The 17,722-nt window shown below is 57.2% G+C and overlaps 1 protein-coding gene across 34 annotated transcripts in view; it reads right to left on the reverse strand.

Annotated features, from left to right (window-relative positions):
- The window catches only part of Lrrfip1 (leucine rich repeat (in FLII) interacting protein 1), a 104,990-nt gene that overhangs the window by 15,087 nt on the left and 72,181 nt on the right, over window positions 1-17,722 (reverse strand). For 15 of the 34 annotated variants that reach the window (XM_013508050.1, XM_013508049.1, XM_013508052.1 and 12 more), the window contains 10 exons: window positions 17,331-17,396; window positions 14,769-14,846; window positions 10,443-10,478; window positions 9,981-10,106; window positions 8,272-8,343; window positions 6,630-6,800; window positions 4,578-4,670; window positions 3,135-3,227; window positions 1,921-2,013; window positions 677-818 (listed from right to left, as the gene is read on the reverse strand). In XM_013508050.1, coding sequence (XP_013363504.1) covers window positions 677-818; window positions 1,921-2,013; window positions 3,135-3,227; window positions 4,578-4,670; window positions 6,630-6,800; window positions 8,272-8,343; window positions 9,981-10,106; window positions 10,443-10,478; window positions 14,769-14,846; window positions 17,331-17,396 — 970 coding nt within the window. The remainder of the gene's footprint in view (window positions 1-676; window positions 819-1,920; window positions 2,014-3,134; window positions 3,228-4,577; window positions 4,671-6,629; window positions 6,801-8,271; window positions 8,344-9,980; window positions 10,107-10,442; window positions 10,479-14,768; window positions 14,847-17,330; window positions 17,397-17,722) is intronic. The other 19 variants (XM_013508041.1, XM_013508040.1, XM_013508042.1 and 16 more) reach the window with 8 other exon arrangements.

Raw genomic sequence — 17,722 nt, forward strand, 5'->3', positions numbered from 1 at the left:
GCCTCGCCTTGTTCCAGCCCTGCTGAAAGATGCTGGAACACAGCTGGTCACTGGGACACACGGGCTTCTCTTAGGGGCTGCAGCGTGGGGAATCAGAAATGTCCCCCCAAACCAAATGTGACAATTACTCATCAGTGGATCTCTCCAGACTGTGACACACTGCATGCTCTGCTGGACTCCCCAGTTTTACATTCTTGCAGAAGCAAAATTGAGGCATACACCAGAGGACGCCCTCTGACAGGAGCGTTCCCTCCTCCTGCTGGGAGCTGCCTCCACAGCACTGACCTCGCATGCCGCCCTGCTGAGCGGCCGGCACATCCGGGCCACTGGCCTACGTCACAGCTCTGACCGCTCCATCACAGGGAAGTTAAAAGCTGCTCTCGGCACACATCTAAGCAAGACCAAAGGGTACTCTGCACACTGTCGCTTCGTTTTGAAACGACTTCACTTGGTAGCTCTGAGAAGCAAAGAAATGTGTACTCGAGCCATTGGTGTGAGCACTACATAGACGCGTGCGACCACGGTGCTGGGCAGGAGCCTCCCACCACGCGGCGGAGCAGGGCATGCTGGGTGACTGTTAATGACCAGTGACGATGACTTCAGTTCTGACAATGCATGGAAGATGGGTCAGCGCTGACCAAAAAGGTGACAGGATCAAAAGGAAGTCTACACTTACCTAGTGTCCCGTCCCCGGATGACTTGAGGGCATTTATCTCTTCTGTCGTCATCTTGGTAGAGCCTGGGTGCCCAACATTATTTAGTGTGTCTGAAGTTTCTCCGTTGGTAGCTACTTCTGAATTTAGGATTATTCCGTGTTTCTGGGCAGAGAAAAAACAAAACCAGGCTGATTGAAATACTCAATGATATCTGGCTAACCTGTTTTATTAATTTTTATAAAAAGGGAAACTATTTTTCCTGAAGTAACTCCAGAGAGATGGTGGAGTCTGGTGCCCGGCACCACAGCTACAGACATCTGTCAACACTCTCCATCCGTGATGCCTCCGTCCAGCACTACCTCTGCCATACCCCTCTCCGGGACCCAAGACACGCTCAGTGGGCGTCCTGTCCACGAGGGCGATGGCCTGCGGGCTGTCACAAAGTGCAGCATCAGGTCAGTCACTGTGACTCAAGCCCCGGCTTCATGTTTTGAAGAGGGAGACAGAGGTAGAGAAATACGCACGGGGTCTGGAAGGAGTGAACAAAGCACAGGTGGAAGAAGGACTTGAGGCGGCGGGGAGGCCTGGTGCGGCCACAGGGATGACACAGCACTCCTGCGTAGGAAAACCTGCTGTGGCCCAGCTCTGGGACCTCCTTGCCGTCCCATCCGCAGCCCACGGCTCTGTCCCAACGGCCGGGGCCTCCCGTCACTGTGCGCAGCCTGGGTGAGGGGCTCTGTGCAGTCTCAGCTTTGGCCACACCCTGCCACTCAGCTGCCCTGCTCTGGCCCGGCCTTCAAGGCAGACACGCTGTGACCCCGCGGCACTGAGGACTCTGCCAGGACCAGGTGCCTCTCTACGCTACCTGCCGCAGGGCTCGGGGAGCCGGCTCAGGGTGCCGAGGGGGGCTTTTACTGTGTGCTGCTGCCCCCTAGAATCTAGGGGGTCTAACAGCATGGGTGTTGGCCCTGCTGCTCACCCCAGATGCCGAGGAGCTGGAGCAGCCCTCGGATGCGAGGATTACACAGGAGCAAGCACACTCCTACCCGTCTATCCGGGGCTGCTTCCTCCTGAGTCGGGGAGAAACTCGGGTGCTCTGTGAGAAACTCAGAGCTGGGAGCTGGGCTGCTTTCGAGATGAGCTGGGCCTGCACGCAGCCCAGGGCCAGGGGCACCGCCCGCAGGCAGCCCCCATGTGCCATGTCTGTGCCAGTTAACCTGAAACAGGAGCGGCGCAGACAGCAAACGGTGCTTTGGCTTCGTACCTTGGATTCCTCTTTCAGCTTCACTATTTCTTCTCTAAGGTCATCGCGTTCGCTCCTTATAGAGTCAAAGAACTCTTTCTGCCTCTCTAACGCCTGCGTGTGCAGTGAGCAAAGAGAAAGGAGAGTCACAAAGAGGAGAGGTTACTCGGCAGGGAGCAGAGGCTGCGCCACGGACACTGACAGACACGAACACAAATGAAGACAGATGAAGCGCGAGCCAGCAGCGGCTTGGGTGCCTTGGCCCACCCCATGAGACAAAGCTAACGGTTCTGTGAGACCCAGGAGGCAGATTCACTGCCTCACTTTCTAGTTTGGTTTGTGGCATTGGAAAGTTAACAGGAGTGACATGCCCATTTAAATGATAGGCAAATAAAGGGCAAAAAAGAGTCAGGCGTGGTTGTGCACGTCTGTGATTCCAGAGCACATGAAGCTGAAGCAGGAGAGTGCCATGAGTTAAGGCCAGCCTGGACTACACAGCAATGCCTTGTCTCAAAAAGAAGAGAAAAGAACCAGAAAGAATGGAAAGGAATGCTAAGGAAACCTGCAGAATGACGACCGCTTCATCGCTTCGGACTGTCTGGGCACATTAACTGTGGGCATTTGTTATCACACAAACATAGCGGCCGAGAGCGCAGGTGGGCAGGGGCACACACACTCCTGGCCCAGCGCCGGTGCCAGGGTGGACTCGGTGCGGCTTCGCACCAGGACAGGTGGCGACACTCACACCTCAGCCCGTTATCGGGGCTGGGTCCCAGGGCTGGGCCACGCGAGTCGCCATGTTTTAGAAACACCTGTCAGTACGCATCGGCAGTGACTGTGGGTCCCTTTCCTCCCGTCCCTCACTCCTGAGTGTGGGACGCTTCGGCTCTGCTCGTGGGGAGGGTGCAAGGAGGCCTTCGGTGGAGATTCAGACATGGGAGCACGAGGCATTGTCCCCGCCACCCTGGAGCTTCCTCAAACCTCTGAGGAAAAGCCCAGGCGTGGGGAGTCCTGAGGCGCCTGCCACACCTTGGGACCTGGCAGGGCCACGGGTGGGGGCCAGCACCGAGGCCCCTCGACCATCTGGGGGTTGGTGTGCACACGAGTATGAACTCCATGTCTCGGGGCTGCATGCACACCCACACAAGCACTGCTGCAAAGCAAAGACCGCAAGAACTGCATCTGCTGTGCAGCTCGCCCGCTGGAGTAGACTCTCGAGGACTGAAGAAGCCTACCCCTATCTTTTTGTCTTTCCACTCTATCGTTTCCTGAAGATCAGAAATCTCCCTGATATAACTCGCCTGTTTCTGCTGTAGCTGGCGGATTTCCTGAGGAAAGGAACAGATGGGAGGAAAGCAGATAAAGGGTTAAGCAGGCAGAAAACGACCGGCGGAGGCGACCTGGATGCCCGCTGATGGAGGGACCACCCTACCTCACTGACCCCGGGTCCACGCAGGCAAGGGTTATTTCCCTGGTCCTGCTCTCAGCTCCCAGATGTACAGGGAGAAACCTACTTGGGTGACATTCTCGCCCAAAAGTCACCGATGTGCTGGGTAAGCTGGGAAAGGAAGAAGCGGCCTGTGAGTCACACGCTGCTTCACAAAGGGGACGAGGTCTGAGCATGGCGCCCCCGGGCGCTCTGTCCTTGTGCAGAGCCCAAGAGGCCTTCACAAGCTAGGGTGCTGGTGGTGCCACCGGGCCATACGCCTGCAGGGCCCACTGTCACACAGGCAGCGCGGCTGACAGAAACACACCGACCGCACCCGCTTCCTGCGATACTGTAACAGACTGCCACAGGTTCAGTGGCTTGAGCCAACACAGATGCATTCTCTTACAGTTGTGCAGCTGGGAAGTTCAGAGTGAGCCTTAGAGGCTACAGCTGAGGTGTGGGCGGGCTTGGTCCTCCCTGGGGATCCTGGGAAGACTCAGTTTCCCCACCTCACCCACCTTCCGGAACCTTCTGCCCGGCACTCTACGGCTGCGGTCAGCCCCTGCTCCTGCCGTCACAGCCCCCACTTCCGCCCTCAACTTGTCTTCCCCTTCTCAGGACCCGTGAGATGACATCAAGCCCACCCGGCTGATCCAGGCGAATGACGTTCCCCGGGGGCTTTGACCTTCACTGTATCCGCGAGGCCCCGTCACCACTCAGGGTGACACGTGTACCTCTTCCCGGTTGAGGACGCGGGCGTCTCTGGAAGGCGGCACACGCAGGACCACCGCAGAGGAGAATCCGTACCTCGAGGGCATTGCTGCTCTGAGCGAGGCATGGGGTGTCCGCACAGGTGTTCAGATAACCCAGGTAACTGCTACGGACTGGACTGTGTCCCCCAAATTTCCACGCTGAAGCCCTCACCTCCAAAGTGCCAGTGTTTGGAGGGTGAGACTTTGGGCGTCAACGATGGGTAAGTGGGTCCTCGGGGGGTCCTGCCCTGGCACAATGCCTGTCCCTATGAGACCCTCAAGTCCTCTCTGCCCCCAGGGACGCAGTGGAGGTGACCGCCACAGGCCAGGCGGGGGCTTCCTGGACCTAACCCTGACTGGGGACTTCCGTCTCCAGAGCAGTGAGCAAATGAACTTCTGTGCCGAGCCCCCGGTCTGTGGCGATTCTTCACAGCAGCCGGAGCTGAAACAGCAAAGCGGACGAAAGGCCGGGCCCACAGGGTGCAGGCAGCGCTCACCTCCAGCATCTCGTCCCGCTGCCGCAGCGCCTCCTTCACCTCGGCGAGCTGGAACTGCAGGACGCTGTGCGCGTGCCGCTCCCGCTCCAGCTCCTGCGGGAGGAACGCCGTGCTCCCTGTCATTTTGGCTCCCGTTCACAGGAGAGCCGCACACCCCCGGGATGGGTCGCCTGCTTCCATGTCACCACACCTCCAGGCCACGCAGTGCACACAGCCACTCCTCCCGGCCCGACCCAGCGGAAGACGCCCCACGGGCAGCTTCCGGTGAGCTGGTGAGCTGATGCGGGCTTCCCTCTGGGGAGCAGGCAAGGCCCAGGCTCGTCTCCCATGTCCCCTGGGGGCCCGGGTGCTGTGCTGAGGGTTGGGATATGATGATAAAATCACCCTTGATTTCAAACAGGACAAGGAGCACTTGCTGGGTGAGAGACAGTGCAGCTGGCTGGGCAGTCAGCTTTCCTCCAGGGACAAAGCAGCAGCACAGGTGGAGCCCGATGGGGCCATGGAGTGGTCAGAGCTGCTCCCCTCCCCGCCCTCCCCTCTGTAAGGCGCTTCCTGGGGTCCGGCTGCTGGGCTTTCCTGTCCTCACTCACACACGGTAGCACACCCTAATAATGGTGTGGTCCCAATGAACTCTGCTGACGCTTACAGGACAGTGTTGTACCCATCCCCAGGTCCATCTCATGTAACGCTGGAGAAGGGATGTGAGCTGGGTGGCGGGCTCCTTCCCGGGGGTGACGGGAGCCTTCCCTCCTGCTGGGCTTGGCTGGGGGCCTGCCCCTGTCCTGGAAGCTCGTCCTAGCATGCACAGCCTCTGGGGCCCACTAACAAGGCCTGTAGGGCGGTGACTGTGGGGTGATTCCAACACACTACAGTGCTGCCTCAGATTCACGGCCTCTGGCTAAGGAAAAGCCCCCCAGTGCTCAGCTGTCAGGAGCAGAACCCGTCAGCTTCTAGCCCATTCTGCAGCAGCTAGACCGGGAGTCCTCTGAGTCCCTAATGGGACCCTGGTTTTAACTCTTAGGATTCTTTTTTTTTCTTCCCTTTTGAGACAGGGTTTCACTATGCAGTTCAGGCTGGCCTTGAGCTCACTTTGTAACCCAGGCTGGTCCTGAACTCACAATGATCCTCCAGCCTCGGCCTCCCGAATGCTGGGATTACAGGCGTACGCCACCACGTCTGGCTACTCTTGGGATTCTGAAGATACAGCCAGTTACAAAAGGAAAAGAAGAAAATGACACTCGTGCACTGAGGTCTGTCTATCTCAGAATCTCTAAGGAAATGGACGAGGTTAGGGTTTGATAAATCAACCACATCTAAAAACATGGAAAAAGAAGTCCTCCTTGCTCTCTAGCTCACAAAGAACAAAGCTGTGCTTGCAGGCTTCCCAAACGTGTCCCCTGACCTGCCCCTCAGTAGACTCGGGCTGATCACGTAACAAAGGCAAGCAACCCGGCTGGTTCTACAGGAAGGCTCACGTGGGATAACCCTTCTCCGAGCCGGAAGGTATTTGGTTTGTTTTTTCTTTTTTGAGACCAGGTCTTGCTATGTAGCCTAGGCTGGCCTCGAACTCCAGGTGCTCCTCCTCCCTGAATCTCCCCCTGGCTGGGATTACAAGCATGCAGCACACCTGGTGTATTTAATTCTTAAATGGAGAAACTGTCTTTTCCCAATCAGCAGAAAATAAATGAATATAATCCTGTTAAAATCTATGATACTCTCACTTGTCCATGGCGGGGCAAAGATTAAAACACTCAGTGTGTGTTAACAGGAAACAGGAGTCATCGAAGTGGTCTTATCTAAGCACACTGGCTCTTTCGTGGCTATGATTTCACCTTCCAGGCAAAACACGACTGTTTTTGTAGGGAAACTGTCCTTGTGTACGTGGTGAAATTCTGCACACGGACATTTCAAGTCAGTCGGCACAGACCATGGTATCCTTATTCTAGAGTTTGTGCTTCCTGGCCTAGCAGAGAAACATCACTCACACACACACACACACGCACGCACGCACGCACGCTTTCCCACAACACTCCTGAGCTCACCAGCACCTACCTTGCTCTTGTCCTCACACTGCCGCCGGGCCTCAGCCAGCTCTTCCTCCAGCTCCAGCAGCACGTCTTTGAGGGTGTCCACCTGGTACATGAAGTTGGTCTTCTCATTGTCTAGCTGAGCATTGGAAACCATAGCCTTCTTGTATTTCTCTTCTACTTCTGCTAGAGAGTCCTGCAGAAAAGGGTCAAGGTTTTGACACTGCATTAGGAAAACCCAAGTAAAAATGAATCCGTTGCTCTTTAGAAAAACCCAGCCTTCAGTGAATGGAGACCTTATTTCTGGGAGCAAACAATCACAATAGAAAGCACGTCCAACTTCAAATGCACAGCACTTGCCCGCTCTAGGGGACCAAATTCTCATCTCTCCGTCTCGAGTGGAGCCGGGGTGAAAGCAACACGTCCTCTCAGTGGGGCACAGTCACTCAGCAGAGACCGAGGGCCACAGGGCTGGCCAGGGACTCCCGACTTGTGACTCAGCAGCAGGGCCACACCCTGCCTCAGGTGACTGCCCGTGAACCAGGAAACAGCTGGTGGTCATTTCATACTTTTAGCAAATTGGAAAACTAAACACAGGTCTCACTGCATTGGTGCTGGAAAGGCAAAGGTCAGTCCCGGGACAGGACAGCAGAGAACCACAAACACGGCAGTGCCCTTGAGTGGCTCGCACCTCTGCAGGTCTTGTAATAGGCAGAAGAGAAGCCAGAAGAGCAGAGAGGGCAGAGTCACGGGGTAACTACCCGAAGTTAAGGAAAGTGGTGTGAATGGCTTGGCTGGGAGCCTCATGGACTACAAGGAGGCTTCGGGGGACTGGCATGGTCCTGGCCCGCACTTCCAAGCCCCAGCAATGGCTTTAGGTGGGGCCTGTGGTTTTGGGTGGTTTTGGTAGTTCCTTTTTTGACATGAGTTGAAAGCTAGAGTCAGTTTTTCCCCTTTTAAAAGAGGTGACAATTCTGAGCACGATGGTTAGGTGTGTGGCTTATGTCCTTCCTGTCCGGTGCCTGTTGACATTGAGTTGAGACTACCTCCTGGGTACTTCCTGGGCGGCTGAGAGCAAGTAACAGATCTGCCACAGCTGCCGGTGGATCCCACTGTCATGTGTCCATGGCAACTACTCATCTTACAATCAAGGTACAGGGTGACTTTTGTTTCCCGTTAGCACAACAAAGTAACTGCAAGAGCATGCACACACTCAAATCCAGGATGACACTAGATGGGACAGATGCTGCCTCAATTAGTGGAATTTCACACCATGCAAATAATTCAGATGCTTCCAAAAGCACACGTTAGCCACACCCTCATGGTAGACAGTGGATGTTCCGAGAAGCAAATCAGGCGAAGCATGTTTGTATGTGGTGACTATGGAAGGTGAAGAGGGCCAAAATCCTCCCAGTGTCTGGTGCATCTGGACACTGGTTTTTAGCCTGAAGGAGGGCAGTGAGCTTGACACACATCGGGGACCTTGTTAGCTTCCATGCTTGGTTGCATTTGGTAGAAGACAGGGCTGCACCCTGCTGGCCTTCCTGCTGCCCCATGGCCCATCACCTGGGCCCTGCAGGGTGAGCCACACTTTGCAATCCTTCCCCAGGATTTCCCTGCACTCAGGTGGGTTAGCACCGCGAGCCCACACTTCCGCACACCAGTACCTTCATCTCTTTCAATCCCTGCATGTATTTGCCTTCTACGTCCTGAATCTGGTCCTTTAACTCATTGAGCTCCTGGGGAAGTGGCAAAGGGCAAAGGATGTCAGGGCAAAACATCGGTCGGCGGAGATCACACCCTGCATTTCTATCATTGGCACAGTCCCCATACCCATCCTCTTTTTTTTAGGTGTGAAAAGAAAATAAATTGCAATATTGCACAGGCTAAGCGTCCCTCCTATACCGTCACACAGTTTCACAAAGTTCAGGCACAGCTTGTATACAGAGGTACCTGCATACTTGTTAACTGGGTCTAGTGGGGAGGCGAGCACCAAAGGTGACAAGCGCCCAACTAGTGGTTCTGGCTGGAAAGAGCAGCGAGTCACAGGCAGCTGCGCACAGGGGCACGGTGACAAGAACGGGGCAAAATGTTCTCATCGGAATGCGTCAAGGACCACGCTTGACACGTTTCAAAGCAGTTCAGTCCCAAGGTATGGTTGTAATTCCACCAAATATTTTTTTAAAAAAGAAGTGCTTTTGAAGACAGGAAAAGCACATTTAATAACTCATTTTGCACCGGGGGCTCCTGTTCTGTGCAAGACACGCAGCAAGATGCTGGGCAGACACCCGCAAAAGCTGTGCCCTGCCTTCAGGAAGCACCCAGCTGACTTTTTCACCACCAACACCCTGGTGTCCCAGGCAGTGTCTGGCAAGGGTGGACTCAGCGAGAGCTTGCTGGGCAAATGCACCATGGCGGTGATGAAGACACAAAATAGGGTTGCAGTGGACTTGGCTTTGGGTCACAGAGCAACAAAGGGGGTGCAGCAGGGGCTGCTGGTGGTCAGGGGACGGCATGTGGCAATCCAGGAACAACAGTCAAAAAGCCGTTCTGCTGGCTTCAATTGCTCATAAAACATAGGACACAGAGAGCAACTTCAGGGGATCCCAGGCAACCCCCAAGATCCCCAAGATCCCCCCCGTCCTCCTGGGCAAATGTCACCCATCCGCTCAGATGTCACCAGTGCAGGCTGACTTCCTCTGTACCCATCCTGGGGCCGAGGAAGTTCTTCCACAGGAGCCAAACCAGACTCCTGAGGCTGCTGTGCCTGGGCTCTGCCCTCCAGAGAACACGACCTTCTGGTCGCCTTCCTTCCCCTTTGGGGTACAATGGCCCTAGTTACTTAACAGAGCTGTGTTGTTTTTCTCCTGCACACAGAATGTCACCAAATGCCTGGAGCTGTGAACGTAACAGAGATGGGAGAAGGCCCATGATCCAGTGGGAGGAGAAACCATTCAATACAACGACGAGGTCTGTCCAGGGCATACTGCACATGGAGAGCACAGGTCCCCTCAGGCGGTGGACATGGCCCAAGGTCACGTGTGGGTACTTGGCTCAGAGTCCAGCGTCCTCCATGTACACTGACCATCCGTACGTGTCAGCACACACGTGGTCACATCGGCACATGCTGGCACCCTGGTGGACCCAGCGTCAGGGGCGTGGAGGGTACAGACACACATCTGCCTGGTGGGACCCGGGCAGGTCGGGGCCACCTCCTGTGGGAGATGCGGGCCTGAGCCGGGCCCCGGTGTTACGAGAGCACCACGTTTGAGGGGAGGCAGGATGGAGAAGAAACAGCCAGAATGTGACAAAATGTATCTTTTTTTTAAATTTGGAGACTGATGTTCACAAGGCCGCAGCGAGCGGGGCGTCTTACCTTAATTTCCCTCATGGACGCCTCGGTGTCGATGGAGATGGAGGTGTCGCCGCTGCCCCTGCGGGAGGAGGTGCCGCCGAGCGAGGCCAGGGTGGCTGCGGACAGACTGGGCATGTTGCGGGAGCCCTGGAACACGCGAGGGTCAGTGTGACTGAGGCGGAACCCCAGCTCCTCCGGTCCAGCCTCACTGCGCCTGTGCACCTCCCAGCTCCCCCGCCGGAAGCCGCCTGCATGAACGGCCAGCTCTGCCCTCAGCTTCGCTGCCTTATGGGATTCGTGACTCCAGGGGCCCCCTCGGAGAAGCCACACCGTGCTGGGTGGGCCACTTATTGGTCCTGGGCACTCACCGCAAACAACTTTAGTAACACCAAGCACCCCAGTTTCCCGTCAGCTTCACCTGTGAGTTCTGGGACCCTCTAGGTCAACGAACGGGTAAGATGGAGGCTTAGAGAAATGCCTTACCTTCTCACTAAAATCTTTTTCAGGTCTTTCTTCAACCTGTGGAGGAAAAAGGACAAATACTAAATACCTCAAAGCATGAAATGAGTAGTATGAGTTGGGGTATGGTGATTTCTCCCACTTCCTGTGGCTGTCATCCAGGGGTCCCCCTCCTGCCCCTGCCAGATGGGGCTCAGCGGGGCCCAAGCAGAGCAAAACTAAATACACAGCTCTTAAGGAAAGGCTCAGCTGACTTCTCGGACATTAAATCCCACTGTGCTTGTTTTCCCAGCAAGAGAGACACCTGTGTTTGCCAGTGTTCCCGAGTGCAGGAAGCGCCCTGGGCCCCGGGGGAGGCGACGGCCGTGAAGGTGTCACACCTGCCACTCCCACCAGATGGCAGCCTGGCCCCGACACAGGGACAGGAAGTAAACCAGGTTTACTCTGACAGAACACACGAAGAATCCAAGAGAGAGGGGGTTTCTACACCTTGTCATGGGTGCTCCCTGGCCTGGAGTGCGAGGGGCAGGGACGCGGTGCTGGGTCCGCGCCGTCTGCCCTCTGGTGGTCATGTGGCCTGTGGCCATTAGCTTTCTAAACAGCACTCAACAGTGCGGGCCACTGGGAAAGCTTCTAGCAGGCTTACAAAAGATGTTCAGTCTTCCATAACCACCACGGAGTAGGTGGAAGACATCCTCCAGGCATGGTGGCGCCCTCAGCCCAGGGACCTCGTCCTCATGGTGTCCGACCTCTCACCGGCTCACACCAGACCCCAGCAGGGAACAGGACCACGAAGGCAGCGCCACTGCTATGTCCCGCTCAGAACAAAGGGACAGCAAACCCCAACTGAAGGTCATTTTCTTTCCAATTTAAATGGCAGCAGCTGGGCCCCCAATAGCGTGGGAATTTGGCTTTTAAACCCAGTGATATTTGCAGCGCCCCAAATAGTGTGGCCCGCAGCTCCTGCATGCAGTTTTCCACCTGGCTGCTGGGTTGCTCCTCGAGAGACCTGAATGTGAGCCATCACCTCTTGTTTCTCTGTTCCAGCGGCAGGGACGGTGCTTAGCCCGTCTTCCTCTAAAGCAGCACGCAGGTCCAGGCTCTGCTCCCAGTGGATGTCAGACACACAGCCGCTTCGCCGGGCTCCGTGGGGCAGTCGGTGGGCTGCACACAGCAGTGTGCTCCACCCAGGGTCCAAGCCCGGACCCTCAGCCCCTCTGACTCCAAACTCTCCAGCACCTGTGCCCCTTGCAGCCTGAGACGCAAGGTTCACATTGCTCAGGTAACATCGTCCCCGGGGGCAGGGAGACCTCGTGTTGGCTCACATGCAGCGGTGCTGGAACATCTGGCTGCACTGGAAAGGAAGACCTGGCTCATCTACAGCACCGTGTGTCCTGCAAGAGGGAGCAGATGCCTCTCACCCTCCAAGGCCCTAAGCCTGGAGCACTGGGGCCTGGCAAGCTCTAGTCCTGACCCTGACAGTGGCCTTTGGACACCAAGCTGCTTTTATTTTCTTGAAGGGGGACCAACAGTCATCGTCTTCATTCTGGTCACCTTTGTTTCCTTAACGGCAGTGTCCCTGCCCACCACTCTGGTCTGATGGCCCCTGCAGAGTCCCGAGGGCCGCCCCTCACCTGGTGTCACACACCCCCCCCCCCCCCCCCCACCGAGACCTGTTCTGTGCCCTGTGCACACACCGATGAAGACCCAGCCCAGCGACAGTTCCAGGAGCCACTGCAGGCTGCGCTACCTCGTCACGCTATTGCTATGGCAACTCCAGCCAAGGAGGGACACACTGGCCGTGCCTTCTCGGGGGGCTGCTTTCTCAGCATCACAGATGTCCCAGGTGAGGAGGGAGTGCTGTGACAGTGGCACTGGGCCTTGTCACTTCCTGCTCCCTATCCCTCCTGGAAGCCAGGCTGGTGGGTCACTGGCCTTTGTCTCCACCCTCTGCAGCACTGCCGGTCACCCGCTGCTCCTCCGTCCCAGGCAGGAGGACCATGGCCTTCGGGGCTCCCTCCACTGACACTACCATGAACACACAGCTACCCTTGCAGTCCAGCAGCCCTCCAGGACACGCCCAGCCCTCAGGACAAGGAGAGAATCGACCAGGATGCCGTGTAAGAGGGTGGCAAGGCGTGGAAGTGCAGGGGGGCTGGCTCAGCGCTGTCTTCCGGCCTCGCCAGATACCGGGGCGCACCCTCTGCCCTCCAGAGACAGCCCCGCAGCTCTGAGAACACGAGGGGCTCCATCGCTGTGGGGCCCACCCGAGTGACAGCACGGGGCAGTCACAGCTGCCCCACATCCGAGCCGCGTCCCGACCTCGGCCCCTCCAGTGAGGTGACGGCACCAGCATGGGTCAGCCTTTGTGTCAGGGGCCGGGGACTCAGGGAGAAGGAGAAGCACACGTGTCATCCCAGCACGCAGGAGGCTGAGGCAGGAGGACTGCCGTGCATTAGAGGCCAGCCTAGTGAAAGTGAGTCTCAAAAACCACCGTCACCACCAAAACAAGAAGCAAGCGCTCCAGGACGCGGCACATCTCTCTCTCGCCGCTGACCGGCTCCAGAGTGCTGCTCTCCCAGAGCCCCCGGGGCGGCTGCCGCTGTGCTGCTCGGCACACCTGGACCCGTCTGAGCACGTGGTCTCCCCTCACTGCTGGCCTCCGGGATGGGCAAGCACAGGAGGCACGCAGCCGCTGGTCCCCACCCACGCCGGGAGCCTGCATTCCCACCAGGACCCAGCCCTCCCGGCCTTGCCTGTCTCCTCGCCTGGACGGAGGGACATGGGGGAGACAGCGGTTAGGGCAGGACACACAGGACTGCCGCCAGGATGACAGGTGGGCAGCCTTGGTGCCACAGAAGCCAGGGTGTTGCGACCTGAGTGGCTCAGCTTGGCAGGGGCCCAGAGCCGCCAGGGATCCGTGGGCTCCTCCCCGCGAAGAAGCTACTGTCTGTGTCTGGCGTGAGCTTCTCTGCTGTGACAGTCTGCACCAAGTTCAGCCAGCAGCTCCACGCTCCGGACAGTGGCTCAGCCCCTCACTGCCCCTTGCGGGTCAGAAACCTGTTCCAGGGTTCAGGCACGGCTGGCGGGACGGTGCTGGGTAACAGAGTCTAGAGGCACATTTAAGCTTCTCCACGGCTAGGAGTTGTTTTTCTTTCTCCTGGTACTGGAGCTTGAACCCAGGGCCTTTGCACTGAGCTACATCCCCAGCCCTTTCAAAGGTTTTTCTTTTGCAGAAGGGTCTCGGTCATCCAGGCTGGGCTCCGGCTTGGCCCCCATGTCGCCGGGAGGACAGGTGCACTGTGCCTGGTGGCTGGCAGTTTTGCAGGTGGAGAAGAGCACAGCCTGCCTCCTCTGCGCACTTTCTACCGTTCTGACCCAAATCCACCACACAGGCCCTCCGGCTCAGCCGGGCCTCCCTGTCTACCCCTCGGCCGAAACTGTGCTGCAAAATCCAGCTTACACCAACGCCAAAGTAGCTTCCAAGAAAGCCTGGGAGCAGGTGAAGCTGCCCGAAACCACGAAGACCCTGAGAAAGTGCACCCCAGTGACACTGTCGGGGGCAGGGCAGCTCCTGGGCTGGGCCAGGCCGAGAGCGGCTCTGGGAGGTCTGAGAGCTGTGGGATGACCAGCGATGGAGGCCATGGTGCTTGTGGGCCGAGCTGGATTTCACAAAAACCGTCTGGGTCTGACAACCGCTAACATTTCCAAGCACACGGTAAAGTAAATCCTGCAAAGTTTATGGTCCCCAGGACCCCACGTCTGTGCACACGGCCGCCCTCTGCCCCAGCCGCAGTTTTCCCCACAAGGTCCCTCCACTCACGCTGATGTCTTTCATCACATTATTACCAAATAGCCATGCTCCAAGTTTGGACCACTTTCTCCAAACCTACTTTTACTTAGACCCGAAATAAAGTATGGGTTTTTGGGGGTGGGGTGGGGTTACTTATTTACTTAGAGACAGGGCCTCGATGTGTAGCCCAGGCTGGCTTACACTCTATGGTAATCCTCCTGCCTCTGCCCCCCAAGTGCTGATATCGCAGGCATGCACCACCGCACACAGCTTAGACCAGAAATGCAACAGGGAGAGGCCTTTCGGACTCCGCCCTGAGCTGGCCTTAGAAGGCAGGGGTCACTTTGGGTTTTTTTGTTTTTTGTTTTTGGTATCAGGAATCGAACGCAGGACCTTGCGCTTGCCAGGCAGGTGGTTACCACACTGAGCTATATCCCCGGCCCGGCAGGGGTCACTTTGAAAGGACAGAGAGGCACAGGATTAAAGGAAGAGGAGGAGGAGGAGGAGGAGGAGGAGGAGGAGGAGGAGACCACAGAGCACGGGCCGGGCGGACTTACCACCGGGCTGGCGCGCGCCGAGCTGGCCCTGGAGGAGGCGCGGGAGCTGGAGTTGAGGTGACCGCTGTACTCCGCGGGCTGCCGTGGGCGCGGCGGATGTGCAGATGGAAACAGCACAGGGTGAGTGGAGCAGCGGCCAGGAGGAGCGGGCCGAGGGCGTGTCAGGTAGCAGAGAGGCGAGCAGAGGAGAGAGCAGGGTGAGAAGAAGCCCCAGTCTGTCACAGCCCAGTAAGTGCCCCCGCCCCAAACAGAAAAGAATCCCTCCCAACAGCCTGAGAGCAGTTAGTGAGGAGAAGACGAAGCACCCGTCCTGCCCAGCGCCGGCTTCGGTCACATTTCCTTTACACACCACAGCCACCTTCTCAGTGCAGAGCCCTTGTTTTGGTTATTTTTGAGACAGGGTCTTGCTCTGCAGTTTAGGATGGCCTTCAACTCCCGAGATCCTCCTGCCTCAGCCTCCCAAGGGCCGGGATGACAGGCGTGCACCACCCTGCCCAGCTTGCTGAAACCTTTTGACAACTGAAGCTGCTCAGAAACTGAAGAAGAGGACAGGGGGTTTGGTGGCGTCTGCACAAGGGAACAGTCCTGCTTCTCTGCTGTCTTCCACCAAGTGGAGACAATAAGATCTGGGGTTAACTCAAAACCTCGCATGGCTCTTTGAAGTGCTTGCTGGCCTTCCCCCGGGGGGCTGGGACCCTTTCCACCTGTCTGCCCATCCACTTGGGCCACCTTACTTCCAGTGAAGGGCAAGGCCAGGGCCAGGGCCACACTGTCCTGGGGTCAGCAGCTTAGCTTGGACTTGCACCATCTCCCTTCCAGTCTGCGACACATTTTCCCATTACAGGAAAACCCTTGTTTTCTCCTGAGCCAGGCAGGGTGGGCAGAGGCAGGAAGGGGACCCCAGTTAGGGTCACAAGCTTGGAGCAGATCCCAGTAGGCCCCGAGAGATAACCCCAAGGGAGACCTGAGCACCGGTGGTGGCGGGAACCTTGCCTCGAAGGCCCTGCCCTCACCCTGTGCAGCACCCCACACCATGTGCTCTCTGCCCGAGGCCAGCAGGTATCATCCCCGTTGCAAACGACAGGGAACCTCGATTGTCAGGGGCCCGGGTCTCCTCTCCAGCACCACCCCTCTGTCTGTCCGCCTCCCTTTCACCTGCTTCGGGCAGAGTTGGTGTGTTCTGACCCCTGATGAATCTCCAGTGGGCAGATGAGGTCTTGGATACTTGAAAAAAAATGCTTTGTCTTTGTTTTTTTTTTTTTCTTTTTTGAGACAGGGTCTCACTAGGTAGTCCAGGCTGGCCTCTAGCTCACTGTGATCCTCCTGCCTCAGCCTCACCAAATGAGATTAAAGGCATGCACTGCCACACCCAGCTCTGCTGGACTTTAGAGCACAGAAAAACCACCTCGTAGGTGGGCAGTTTCTTTCCATAACAGAGTGAGTGTGCTTCCTCTTTTCTGATACAAGAAAATCATTTAGTTCCACTTTATGCAGGACAGTTTTACCCCTTAGGCCTGGCTCAGGGCTCCTAATAACAAAAATGTTTAAGAACTGGGAAAGAGGTTCAGCCAGCGGGCTCCGCCACATCAAATGATCTATGCAGTAACAAGTTGGATCAGTGTTTGGATGTCAACAGCAACGAACGCTGTGTCATTACATATGGGACCGAATACTACTAAAAACTGCAACGTGAAGGAAACTTGGTTTAACTGGCTTTCCTCATGAGAATTTCCACGGTGGCCGGAGAAGCAGCGCAACGAACCAGGGAACTGGGTCAGCTCGTGAGGTAGCCCATTCCTCTCTGCTCTGCTCCCCTTCCTTCCCTCCTGCTGGGTGCTGCACCCTGGGCCTTGCGTGCTAGGCAAGCCTGCTACCCCGAGCCACCCGCAGCCCAGTGGCTGGTGAGTTTCAGAAGCAAAACTACAGCTGCATTTCAAGTGGTCTTCGTCAGCCTTCCTGCCCCACGGAGGGCGGGGGACATCTTACGGGGCTTGTGCAGGAGCCATTACGGCGGGACTCCCCTCCTCGCGGGGACCCAGGGACCCAGAGCCCCATTTCCGTTTCCGGAGGTGTGGGGGCAGGAAGCTTCCCCACCTCAGCAGCCCCGCCCCTCATCTTCCTGTTGCCTCTCCCGCGTCACCGAGAAGCGGCCCCTGTTCATCTGACAGCCGCGTCTGTCATTTCAAATCTGCTGACAGAGGAAGGGAGGCATCAAGAGGGCAGAAGGAAGTGAAACGCGTATGTTCCGGGTCCTTAAGCCTGTCCTTCTTCCACTATTCAGAGGCAAAAATTAGTAGCACCTGTCAGACTGCCCCTCTACCAGCTCCAGACCCTGCGGCTCGAGCCGTCTGTGAGCTGCAGGGAGAGGGCAGGAGGCCCAGTCGGGGCTGGCCTCCTCTGACCCCAGTAACTGAAGAGCGAGGACCCACTACCGACAGTCCCACTGCAAACAGAGGCACGACCCTGTGTCCCCACGCTGGACCCGCACCCCAAGCACCCCAGGGCCATGCAGTGCTGGTGGCACAGGACGAGAGGTGAGCGGGAAACACAGAAGCGCCTTACAGCCAGGGAACTGCAGGCGCTGCCCCGCCGAGCCAGGTCGATGCTGCTCTCTTGGAAGACAGATGCCTGCGAGGCAAAGGGACCATCAGGACGGCGCCTCCCTCCCGCCTGGAGCCCAGGAAGCACGCAAGGTGACTAGGGTGCCGCGTGCCGGGCGCGTCCCAGGGACACCGTGCAGGGCAGCTGGATGCCACTCCTCCAGCTCTTCACCAGAGACCCAGGGACGTGCACAAGTTCCAGTCGCTGTCAGTCTTCGTGCAGCTGGATCTCCAGGGCATCACTAAATCTGTGTTTTGGAAAGCACCCCACGCTAAGGAGAAACGTGTTAATCCAGATTCCAAACCAGCAGGCCAGCCAGCACCCCGAGGGTTATCAAGGCATCCTCATACTTG

The sequence above is a fragment of the Chinchilla lanigera genome, unplaced genomic scaffold, assembly GCF_000276665.1.
Source record: "Chinchilla lanigera isolate Chin_1 unplaced genomic scaffold, ChiLan1.0 scaffold00141, whole genome shotgun sequence".
NCBI classification, from domain to species: Eukaryota; Metazoa; Chordata; class Mammalia; order Rodentia; family Chinchillidae; genus Chinchilla; species Chinchilla lanigera.